Source organism: Haemaphysalis longicornis, unplaced genomic scaffold, assembly GCF_048455015.1.
Source record: "Haemaphysalis longicornis isolate Haplotype H1 unplaced genomic scaffold, Haemaphysalis longicornis Haplotype H1 scaffold_1, whole genome shotgun sequence".
NCBI lineage: Eukaryota > Metazoa > Arthropoda > Arachnida > Ixodida > Ixodidae > Haemaphysalis > Haemaphysalis longicornis.
The window spans coordinates 7,535,144-7,547,034 of NW_027526203.1; the positions used below are offsets into that span (position 1 = coordinate 7,535,144).

The window sequence follows — 11,891 nt, forward strand, 5'->3', positions numbered from 1 at the left end:
TCCGCATCAAACATCCGTTGAGCAAAAATGTACGCAACTTTTTACGAACAGCCGACTGGTGCACCACCTCGTTTCTGAATTCGCAACCACAAAGCCGCCAATTCAAATTGAAACCGCTGCAACGGCCGACCGTTTCAATGTGCGCGGAGCACCGGTTTCGTGACTGTTATTGCTGTTATGTGCTTTTGCGTCCATCAGTTGTTGAGAGGACTGGCAAAACACGGGAATTGAGTGCTTGTGGAATGACAAATGTGGGAAATTCCGCATCGGAAGGCAGCTGTCGAGGCCAGAATATTCGATTCTTCCAACAGAAGGTGAGTGTTATGCACTCCGCTAGAAAGACGGTGCAAAGGAAACCGTTGTCGCCGTCAATACTTCATTTGTGCCCTTCGTTCGAAATCTTAGCGCAAGTGAACGAGTTGTTATGGCAAAAAAAAAATGTTGTCACGAAAGCGACGTACAATTGCAGCGATCGAAATGAAATGATGTCCTGGCCTCTGTAAACTTGCGGATGTCAATAAACGATTTGTTCTCACTTGCTGCTCACTGTGGTCTGTGCCAGTCGAGGCCATCTGGTCACCTGGCGTAACATCACTTCACTAGCGCGGCGCAAGTAAACACGCGACCAGCGTGCCAGCCAGGAGCCAGCAGGAGCAGCCACGGCCGGACTCGACGCCCCTTTCGCGCGCGGGAGGAGGAGCGGCCGTGGAGCAGCGAGCCGGCGGCCGCCGTGCGAGGGCAGCCATGTTATTAAGGAGCTCAAGCGGCCTGTGCAACGAGAGCTTCGCCGCTGCGACATTCCGCAATAAAACACAATAAAAACAACGTAGTCTACTCTCGCTACCAGACCACTGCTCGGTCGTGATCTCTGCGCCCTCAAGCGTACTTTTTTTTCTTCTTTTTTTTTTTGTCTCTCGCGTGATGGCGGCTTTGTTGTAGCGTAAGCGGCGTAAGTGCGGTCGTCGTTTTTCAGCAGCGGCCGGTTAACCAACGGATCGCCAGCGATGCGACATGGTGAGTGTGGTGAATACATACGACCAGTCTGTTACGGTTCAATGCTTTTAATACCGCTACGCTTCCTTCTTTGCTGTCCCGCCCCGAGACTGTTGTCGCGAGTTTTCACACTCGATCCGCGAGAACAAATTAAACGAACGATCCTTGGACTAATACGAGGAAGCGTCTACAGACTATGCACAATCGAAGAGCCCCAATAATATTCCATGTCCTGCTTCTTCCGCACAGTGCATCGCATTCGTTGTGGTGTTGCAATGCATTCAGAGGCTGTTAAATATTAGTTTATGCCTCTGCCAAATATAAACACGTGACAAATTTGTTGTCAAGGTGCGTGCGTATGACCAGCGTACCAAGCAGGTCCAATAATCACACCAGCAAACGAAGAAAACCAATTATTTATTTATGCATCAAAACATAGAAGCTGCGAATTGTTCAGGAATTTTTGCAGTATTAAATAGCGGCAACCCTGTTGCATGTTCTCCATATGAACATCTCATCGTGATACAAGCACGTGATATTTTTCGAAAGTAATGGTGGAAGCGAGCGCCCGAATGAAAAATGTGCCGGCAATTTTTTCCTCCCTAAATTCTCCAGAGAGAAAAAAAACATCAGTAAAATAATGGCTGTGCCTTCCTAAAATATCGTTTTTCTGTTCACTATTTATCTACCTGACAATTAATATGTTCTTACACATATAATTCAGTTCCTCCTCCGTCGGTTACCTTTGGGAAAATGCAGCAAGTGTAAAGCGAGCGACACGTTGAACAAGATCCCCAGCGCGCCCCAGAACTATCGCCCCGTCCGGCCTAAGATGTGAGCGAAACGGCTCTTGAAACCCAACAGGCAAGCCGACAGACACACGTCGTAGAAGTGGGTGCAGCGTTCGTGACTCCAGAGCAGTGAGGCGAAATGTCCGCCGGCGCGCACCACATAGCGGATGAGTGGCTGAACTAAGCGTCCCTACCCTTCCTATTGAAAAGCACGCGACGTGTCAGGCAATGTTTATACAGGCGGCGTTGGGTGGTACTTACTACAAATTGATAAATCTGGCCGAGCTGAAGTGTGAGTACCGTTGGCCTTTAATGAGTAACCCTGACCATTCCTTGATTTTTACAGGTGCCATTCTGTCACGGGGCATGGTGGACGAAAATTCCCATGGCTGGCCATTGATGACAATGACGAGGGAGAAGCTGTGTGGGGGCGAAGCCAGCACTGACTCTCTCATGGCCATTTTGTAAATGATGTAAATAGATCGCTCGTAACCTTCAACCATGGTTCGTCTTATCTGCTGTGCCACAACATTACAGTTCTTTGCTAAGTTTCACAGTTGCTACAAATCCTGTTGTAGAGCAAACCTTTTATTCGCCTTAAAGGGGCCATTAGGACAAAATACCAGTTTCACTCACAACATTGGGTGTCTTATAGTGCCCCTACTGCTTGCCAAGCAGCGAATCATGCCTTATTCATTGAGATTACACAATTTAAGCCAAAGTTTCAATCCTCTCGCTAAATAGTGTCTTGTGATGTCAGCGATGATATATCCAGGGCAGGTATTTGAAATGAATGTTGAGCACGTTAACTAGGGCTGCAGCGGATAGGGAAACCTTGCCTTGCATCCAACAAGGATGCAACATCTTGCGGTGACAGGCCTCCGCGTAGGCGACGCAACTGCATACACTACATGAATACATGGGGCTCATCATCATTCCCTCTTGGACTTATCTGCGAAGTGAACATTTTCATGTTCAATTAACTTTGGTCATCAACTCCTACTCCCTCATCTATGCCCTGTGGCAAAATAAATGCCTTATAATTTCATTTCTTTGTTTACCGCCCATCCTCTAGATGGCGCATGAGTAGCACTCAGGCCCACTGTCCATACTCACTTTGTTTTTGAGCGTATTTGCACCTCGCTTGTATTTCTGGCTTGTCTTTGTTACAGCATGTAGTAATCGTTTCGTGAAATATAGGGTATGCTCAAGAAATAGGGTCATGTAAGACGATGTCGTTTACGCCAATCGGCCAGTGTTGTGAGAAAACTCCAAAGCGCCATACTGCTGAGCAGCTCTAACAAGCATAGTGTGCACAGTACAACAGTGCACACTGGTACTTTTGTTTAGTTTACATAAGTTTTTCAAGTTCCATTGTTCACCCGATTCTTACTATTATAAAATGAAAAAAAAACCTTGTTTTTCAAGCTCATAAGCCCTGCCTAACAACTTGCGTTTGCTTTTGCTGGCCTCAGCCAGTTGCACTGCATCCCATAATGCGTGCCAGTGTCAGTCATTCCAATGAACCAAACATTCATTTTTTCTTCATGAAAAAATGAAGAGTAAGCCCCTTTGAGTATAAGGGATTTACTTTTTCATGGCATTTACAGTGAAACCTCATAAGAACTGAAAAGGTAGCTTTGTTATAGGTAGTCTACTAATAGTAACGTGATGAAAACAAATAACTTGCAACTCCTGTTGTATCCCTTACTCCACTATGGCTCATTTTGTCGCCTCCCATGACCTTGTCACACTTGCTGAGGAAGTGACACGGCAACACCAAAATGGTCAGAAATGGAAAGACATTTATTCTGCACTTCAGCCAGACAAATGATGACTAGCCGGGGATCACGGCATGTGTAACTTTGCCTATGTAATTTGCTTGTGTACAACTGCTCATCCGTTATACTGCTCCTTGCGCGTCGTTTTAAATTGTAACCGGACAATGGTGGCGGTGGTCAATCCCACGGGATATGTCCCAGGGGAAGACGAAGATGCGGCACGACATGGCCTGGATTAGAACATGGCCAACAGTGCTGGACGAGGTGTGCACAGCGTGACCTGCTGATGATCGGACTTTGGGGGAACGGGACTTCCCGTAAAGGTGTGGTTTTCCAGGGACTCCGTGTCTTTCTCGGGAACCACAGTCGGGTGAAAGGACCCTGGTACTAGAAAATAATGCCCTGCAATTACCTCTATGTGATGAATTTTGATCGGCCCATAAATCTCAAAGAAAAGTTTTCTGGTAGCACAGGTAACCATTCAACAGAAGTATTTCGTTATTAAAGTGTACAAATTTATTGCTCCATTTTTCTGCACATCCAAAGATGGCCCAGTGTGTCGCAGTCACCGTGGCCATGGTCAGCTGCAAAAGAAGCAAAGTTTCACTTCAGATGATGGTCAGCTGAACTCTGAATTACATGCAGTAGCTACAGGGCCGTACCCAGAGGGGGGGGTTTGGGGGTTTGAACCCCTCCTCAAACCTTTTCCAGGCAGCATGTAAGCAATACTTACTGTTGCCTTCGGGAAAACTACCCCCTTCCCAAAATCCATACCCCCCCCCCCCCCCAAAAAAAAAAAAATCTGGCTATGGTCCTGAGTAGCTATAATGGGAAGCACAAAGTGGGTGCCACATGAAGACAGCACCAAAGGATGGTTGATAAACCGGAAGGATAAGCAGTCTAATTTCGGGTTTAACACACCAAATAACACTTTCACCTGCCTGCCTAACTGATTTGCATGACTTGCACACACGCACACACACACGCACTACTTCTCAAGCAGCTCTTAGGTAGACAACAGGGGCCTTAGCAGTTGGCCAACAATAACTGAGCAGAAGGCTGTACAAGATGTTCTCCAAGCTGCGGGTGGGTCTGGTGGCCAGCACACAGCATTTGATCACACGTACTAAAGGGAGCACTAGCACCAGAGGCCTTCATACCAAAAAACTGAACCCTGAAATTTCTGTTATGACCAGCAGCATGTTTAATTTATTTGCATGAACGGAAAACAATGCAAACTTATTTACCTTTTTACATTATTTTTTCTTCACCTGGTACAATGCTTGAATAATTGTTTGTGGGGTTTGTGCCAAAGCTACACGCTCAGGATTAATTTTGACCACCTGGGGATCTTTAGCGTCCACCGAATCTCGACCACACGGGCGTTTTTGCTTTCCGCCTCCATCAGAAAAGCAGCCGCCATGGCCGGGAATCGAACCTGCGTCCTTGGTCTCAGCAGCACAACACCATAGCCACTGCAGTGGGTCCCAGGTACATTGCAATGATGCCTGAATGGTTTACCCAATCTCAGCTCCACCCGCTGCAGTCGATCGAGCGATTGGCACAGTAGGGAGGTAGTTTTTATGCCGATTAGCAAACTTCAACAATTAAAAAATAAAAAGTAGAAGCAGCAAATACTCAAGACTGCATAAGACAGGTGTATTGGCGTGTATCACTTGCACCATCAGGCAGAGAAATTGAACTGAAATTCAATTTTGCAATGGCACATGGGTTGATGGGTGTCTGAGCGTGCAGAATTATTCACACGTGATTACCCCTTTATTTGTTCTTTTTCTTTCTGCACAGTTTTATTTGTCCTTAGCTTGTTTTTAAAAAAAGAGTGTCTGTATAATAAACTGCAGTTGTAGTAGCGCACTTGTGTTGTCCTTTCAGAGTCCCTGTCCATTTTATTGCCCTCCACTGTTCGAGCAATGGAATATCAACTAGGCCAACCCGTCACGTTACTAAATCATGCAGGGTTCTCAGTTTTGGTGAGACTGCCCTTGCACTTTCAAAAATGTTGCGGGTACCTTAAAGTCACTTGTCAAAAATGATAGCTAACTTAAACAGTTTTCCTTTCCCTCTTTGTCACTCCTTTATCCCTAGCTCCTTAACCACCGGTGATATAGTATGTACAGAGAGCAACACACTAATCTATAACACAACTGTCGTACTTCTAGCCTCATCCTTTCTCGCCCGAAAAGGATATAAAGAAAACTACTATGGCATGGCGTTCTTAAATCTTACCCACCACTTTTGGCCTTACAGTTTTTGTAAAAGCTTGTTTCCGCCGTTTTCAGAGGTAGTTCAATGAAGATGAACTCGCTGTTATAGACAAGTGTGTGGCACGTGCACTGTACTCTGTTTTATTGTGTGCTGGGTCAAGGCGTTGGCTGGGTATAGCAACGCCCCAACATTATTTCCGAGTAAGAGCCAAAGGGGTTGCGAAGTCTCATCGCGTGAAAATCCGTAGGCTTGACTTTAGCCGTACGAGTGCATACTAAACTAATGCCGCGACAATATGCCCTGCGAGGGACTGAAAAAAGCTGCGAGAGAAAGTGAGACGAAACAGCGTCGCGAACAATGTACAAAGCAACGTTTGTACCTTTCAGTTAAGAAACACAGATTGCGAGAATGTGGTTTTAACGTGATGGATGATGGAAATTTAACGTGATGATGGAAATTTACAATGATCGTCCGTTTAATTTGCCCTCGCGGATCGAGTGTGAAACCTCGCGACAACAGTTTAGGGCGGGACAGCAAAGAAGGAAGCGTATAGGTATTAAAAGCATTGAATCGTAACAAACTGGTCGTATGTACTCACCACACTCACCATGTCGCATCGCTGGCGATCCGTTGGTTAACCCGCCGCTGCTGAAAAGCGACGACCGCACATACGCTACAACAAATCCGCCATCACGGAAAAGACAAAAAAAAAAAAAAAAAAAGAAAGAAAAAAAATACGCTTGAGGGCGCAGAGATCACCACTGAGCAGTGGTCTGGTAGCGAGAGTAGAGTATGTTGTTTTTATTGTGTTTTATTGTGGAATGTCGCAGCGGCGAAGCTCTCGTGCCTGTGCAAAAAGCATCCGCCATGTTTACAAAGCCGTGTTTACAGCGCCATCAAGCGGGCGTACTGGGTAGTTCACGACGCCGCCACTACGCTTTTTCTGGCACTACAGGCAAAGCTAGACCTTTGCTTCTCTAAAATCCTTGCGCGTGGTTCAACCAGTTCAACCGGTTCAACTTCACAGTTGCACAAAACATTGCAGTCCGATTCGCCTCGCCATGCCTCTTCAATGCTCCAGCCTTCACGCCAGCCCTCACATCTTGCGCAGTCGATGCCCGAGCCTATGTGCAACCACGCAAGTACGCCAACGCTGTAACTAAGCCGGCCTTCGCCGTTGGACCAGTGCGCCATTTTGTCTTCCTCGCCCAAGCGTTTTGCACCGTTCACTCGCTTGCCTCCTTGTGCGCGTCTGCGCTTGCTTGCTGGCGGACGCTCCAGCAAGATTGTGTTTTGTGTGTGACCGCCTGCGTGTATCCGGCTCGGCGGCATATCATGCCGGGCATTGTGTGGGAGCGGCTCGTCTCAGTGACAATGTCGCGCCTATTCATCGACCTCATACGGAAAGAATTGGTACGGCGACAGCTGGACACTGCCGGTTTCAAAGAAGAGATAATTCGGCGACTGGAAGCCGAAATTCGGCAGCAGCATGAAGCTAGCCCCCCGGTTGAACCGAAGGCTTCTGCCTCGTCCGCCGCGGTGCCTTTGACGCTAGACCCAGCCACGGTACTTAACCTTGCCAGACACAGTGCCAAAGACTGCCTGCAACATGATCCGTTGCCTTTGCCAGAGCAGCCGCCATGGCAAGTGTTAGTAGCCCAAACATTGCCCTCACGAAGTGCCCCTGTCGCACGTACACTCTAGTCGCATCCGACGCGGTGTTCGCGCGCCATCATCCCAATATTCCATCGTCCCGCTTCGCAGCCAGCCCACTCCCAGCCAGCACGCAGTTATAAAAGGTACATTGGCCGAACACAGAGTTGTTTTTGCTTGCCACAGCGATGATCTTGACCATATCATTGATATGAAGCTCCGTGTTTACCTGCTAGCGTGTTGCCCTACAGTCGGCGCTCATACCGGTACGATGGAGAAGGCAAGCAGTTCCTGAAAACTCAGGGGCCCTAATGAACCATGGCTTTAAAGGGGAATGTAATGAGCTACAATCAAAGCCATCATCCGTGCCTTGCTCATCGCAGCCAAGCAGCCGCTAACTCTACAGCTTCTGTGCGAATTCAAAACGAGTAAAGGCCAGGAGCTTCCATTCAAACAGTACGGCGTCTGTGGCCCCTCCGCTTCCTTCTGAGCCTCCCGGATGCCGTATGCTCGACACGGGGGGGTGGCGAAACCAAGTTCTGTCAGGCCAGTTCTCACAAAGGAAGTCAAGCACATACAGAATTCCTTCAACAGCCAGAAAGAGGTCATACCGTCGGTGAACCACCTGCCAACTACTTTCAGCCCAGCCAACAGCAAGCCCAGCATGCCGAAAACTTTGTCCATGGACAGAAAAAGGGAAGAACGCTCGTGAGCCAGCCACCTACAGGTTCCAAGCCCGTCAACAGCGCCAACCAGGCGCGAGCTGTGCAGCAGCCAACGCCCAACTCGAGCCATCTGTGGTACCATAAGAGATTAAGGACAACTCGTGCCGCACCTGGCTGACCACTTCGTGAGTGGCATCGATGTACTTCAGCTGGACAAAAGCCCATGCCTGAAAGTTTTTGCAGCAGCACCGACCATTCAGCATTTGGCTACAAGACGAGCAAGGACTTCCTGCGTAGCAATTGTGGCATACTGTGTGCCACATGCAGCTTCATGAGACTGTTTGAGAGGGTGTCGGCAACCTCCTGTCCAAGGACAACTGGCACGCCTTTCACGAACCTCGAAGCCAAGGCTAAGGCCCTTACCATGCTTCAGTGTGCATGAAACTGCCAGTGCAAGGAAGCAGGACAGTGTAGACTCACATCTGCAGTCAGTGCAGTCACAGCTTAAACGGTACAATGCGCTTATTGGCTGTCTAGCCACCTAGATGACTTGGTGCACGAGTGAAGCGTGTGGCAGTGTTTCCTCCGCGTGTATGAGTGTTGTGCCTGTTGTGGACAATGTGCGGATATTACTGTCCATGAGACGTGGTCAACCAAACTGGTGGGGCGGGGTGCGAGCAGCCAGCCACATGTGCTGTAGTCATTGGGGGATCACTAGCGTCACCTTCAGTGCCATCACGCCACGCAGCTCCAGGCCCATTCGAGGTCTGGGACATGCTTGCTTGTTTGTGCTTCATTTGTGCCCGCCTCCGGTGTGGTCAATCGTGTTGTATAATGTTCAAATAAATGCGTTCCTTTAAATAACTCCCATTCGCCTCGCCATGCCACCTGAATGCCCCAGCCTCCACGCCCAGCCCTCGCAGTACCGCATACGGTGCAATTCTTGAATTACGAGGAGGACCAGAGATAGCACAAATAAAAGTAATGTCGTTTTAGCAGCACAATATTTACAACAATCGAGGCCTAAACCTAAAAAATAGCCGCAGTGATTTCATTGAATCGGATGATTTGAAGATCCACGACGGGTAAAATGGATCACAAAAAGAATCTGGCTTGGATGTTTTTAAAAAAGCATAGTAGAGATAAAAAATGGAGGTGATTTCTTGCTGAATAGATGTCGGGATTTTTTACTATAGAAGTGTAGAGCATGTGTGTGCTTAAATTTGTTTTGAGATGGGGCGTGTTCAGACGTATTTAAGCGCAAATGTCAAGGAAAGCATTTCTAGTAAATTTATCATGAGTGGTTTTCAAAGTGTCAAGACGCGTAACAAACAAATAGGCTCGGGTAACACTTCTTTACCATGTCTCCAGATAAACCTCTCTCAAGCGACGTTTTTAAAACCTCTTGGTGTAGCATATGCTTGTGTTGTTCTCAGCAAGACATCTTTTACACGTTTACAAATAAACTTCTCAAAACTGCTAGCGGTAAACGTTTGCAAGATGTCTTCCGGTAGAGGTAGACGATTGTAGCTGTTTCAGGCTGTTTCAAGACGTCTTCAAGACAACTTGTGTTTCATGGGATCAGCTGCCGCGATCATCGTTCCTGCGGCATGGGGGCTGCAGTTCGCGATCATGATGTGCGCACACGACGAGTGGTCACATATGAGCAGCTACCATCCCTGCCGCCCGTCACTGGCGACGTGCGTGCCTGCCGCGGGTACAAGACTGAGCTCGTCAGTCTGAGGCGACAGCCCGAGCAGGTTGAGTTCCCCTACGATCCTAACGGCTGCGGCGAACCGGGAGAAGAACAGGACTGCTACTGACGCACCGGGTATCAACTTAATGCCAGCAATGACCTGCTTCCTCACCATCAGCCCCGCCACAATGTTCACTGAGTATGGCGAAGAGGAGCCCGCAGCCGTAAAGGAAGCTTCCAACAGCGTGCGCTTGATCGAGGGGCCGTGACAGCACCTACAGCAACTAGCAAAAAAGCCAGACGTCATACTAATCCAAGAAACACACTACGAAGAACCGCCGAAGCTCCCTGGTTACCGCGCACACGCGGGCCCACCGAGCGGGAAAGGGGCGACGGCGAAAAGCAGAGGACACAAGGGCAGAGGCGTCTGCACCTTCGTCCGCAAGGGCATTACCTTCGTCGAACACGACCTGGTGATTAACAGCACAGTCGAACACTGCGCCGCCGTGGAAGTGATAACGGGCAAGAAAAGAAAGGAGAGCACGTTCGTGGTTAACGTGTACAGCAACCCTGCCCACAACCGGCAGAGGTTTCGGGTACTTCTACACAAGGCAAGCAGAATCGCCGGAAGCAACACGCTTGTGGTCTGCGGAGACTTCAACGCTCTGAGCCACAAGTGGGGCTACGTCAAGACGACGGTCAAAGGAAGGGAACTAATGCAAGACCCAACGGACGTGGGGTTGCACCTCGTGACGGACCCGGCGTTCCCCACCAGAACGGGCCCGTCGGTAACGAGGGACACCACCCTAGACCTATTGTTTGTCAAGATCGGCGTGGCGTGCGCGAGAGAAGCGCTGTGGCGCAACACGGGGGAAGGACTCGGCAGTGACTACTTGGTCGTGGAGGTCACGGTGCCGCTCTCGGGAAACGGCAACTACGGCAAGAGAAAGCATAAGATCACGGACTGGGGCGCGTTCCGAAGAGCACTGCCCGATGAGCAACCCGACATCGAAGACATAGAGAAGTGGACGGACGCCGTAACGAAGACGGCGGAGGAGGCAACCACGGAAATCCAGACGGACGACAACATAGACAGGATGGATAGCCGACTGGCCCATCTCCTGGAAGCCAAAAAGACCCTGAAAAAGCGCTGGCTGAAACAACGCACGAACAGACGGCTGCGAAAGAAAATTGCCGAGCGCAATAAACAGATAGAGAAGCACTGCAGGGTGTTGGGCGCCCAGCAATGGAACAAGGCCTACAACGAAGCCGACGGTCAAATGCACGCGGGTAAGACGTGGAATATGCTACGGCATCTCCTCGACGAAACCCAGACCAAGGAAACGCAGCACAACAACCTCGCCAGATAACTCCACAGGGCCGTCCAGGAACTGGGCGAAGACGAGGTCAAGAAGCGACTGGACGCCAAGCACCTGCCGACCACCCTGAAGGAGAATCACCCGGGGTACCGAGGCAAAGAAAACGCGACGCTAGACAGAGACATAGAGACGTGGGAAGTCTGCGACGCCTTGCAGAATCTCAATAGAAGATCCGCCGCCGGCCCCGACAGGGTTACCAACAAGGCGTTCAGGAACCTCAACGACGCGGCTGTGGAAGCCCTCACGAAATACTTCAACAAGTGCTGGAGGGCCGGCCACATTCCCAAGCAGTGGAAGACGGCCAAAACGATCCTAAGCCCGAAACCCGGCAAGTCACCTGCTATAGAGAACCTCCGACCGATTTCGCTTACGTCGTGCGCTGGAAAAGTCCTGGAGCACGTCCTCATGGACTGATGGCAACGTTACCTAGAAGACTCGGAACTGTACCCCAACTCCATCATAGGGTTCGGAACGCAAGACGCCATGATTCTACTAAAGTAAGAGGTCCTCGACGACGAAACGAAGACCAACGACAACAGGGCCGTGCTCGGACTGGACCTGCAGAACGCATTCGACAATGTCCGACACTCGGCATCTTAGCTCAAATTTCCCGGCTCGACATGGGCCGATGAATGCACGAGTACATCAGAGACTTTCTAACGAACAGGACGACCAAAATCTGCGCGGGTGACCTCCAACTACGGGAG

General features: G+C 49.4%; 1 protein-coding gene and 1 long non-coding RNA gene across 2 annotated transcripts; both read left to right on the forward strand.

Moving 5' to 3' along the window:
- Positions 1-806: 806 nt before the first annotated feature.
- On the forward strand, positions 807-2,283 carry LOC144163140 (uncharacterized). The gene is made up of 2 exons (XR_013320838.1): positions 807-1,014; positions 2,131-2,283. It is a non-coding gene; the product is annotated as an uncharacterized LOC144163140 (long non-coding RNA).
- Positions 2,284-9,960: 7,677 nt separating this feature from the next.
- Positions 9,961-11,598, forward strand: LOC144174415 (uncharacterized). The gene is made up of 3 exons (XM_077703489.1): positions 9,961-10,050; positions 10,252-11,087; positions 11,184-11,598. Exons 1-3 carry the CDS (start codon positions 9,961-9,963, stop codon positions 11,596-11,598), a joined length of 1,341 nt encoding a protein of 446 aa, XP_077559615.1.
- Positions 11,599-11,891: the final 293 nt, after the last annotated feature.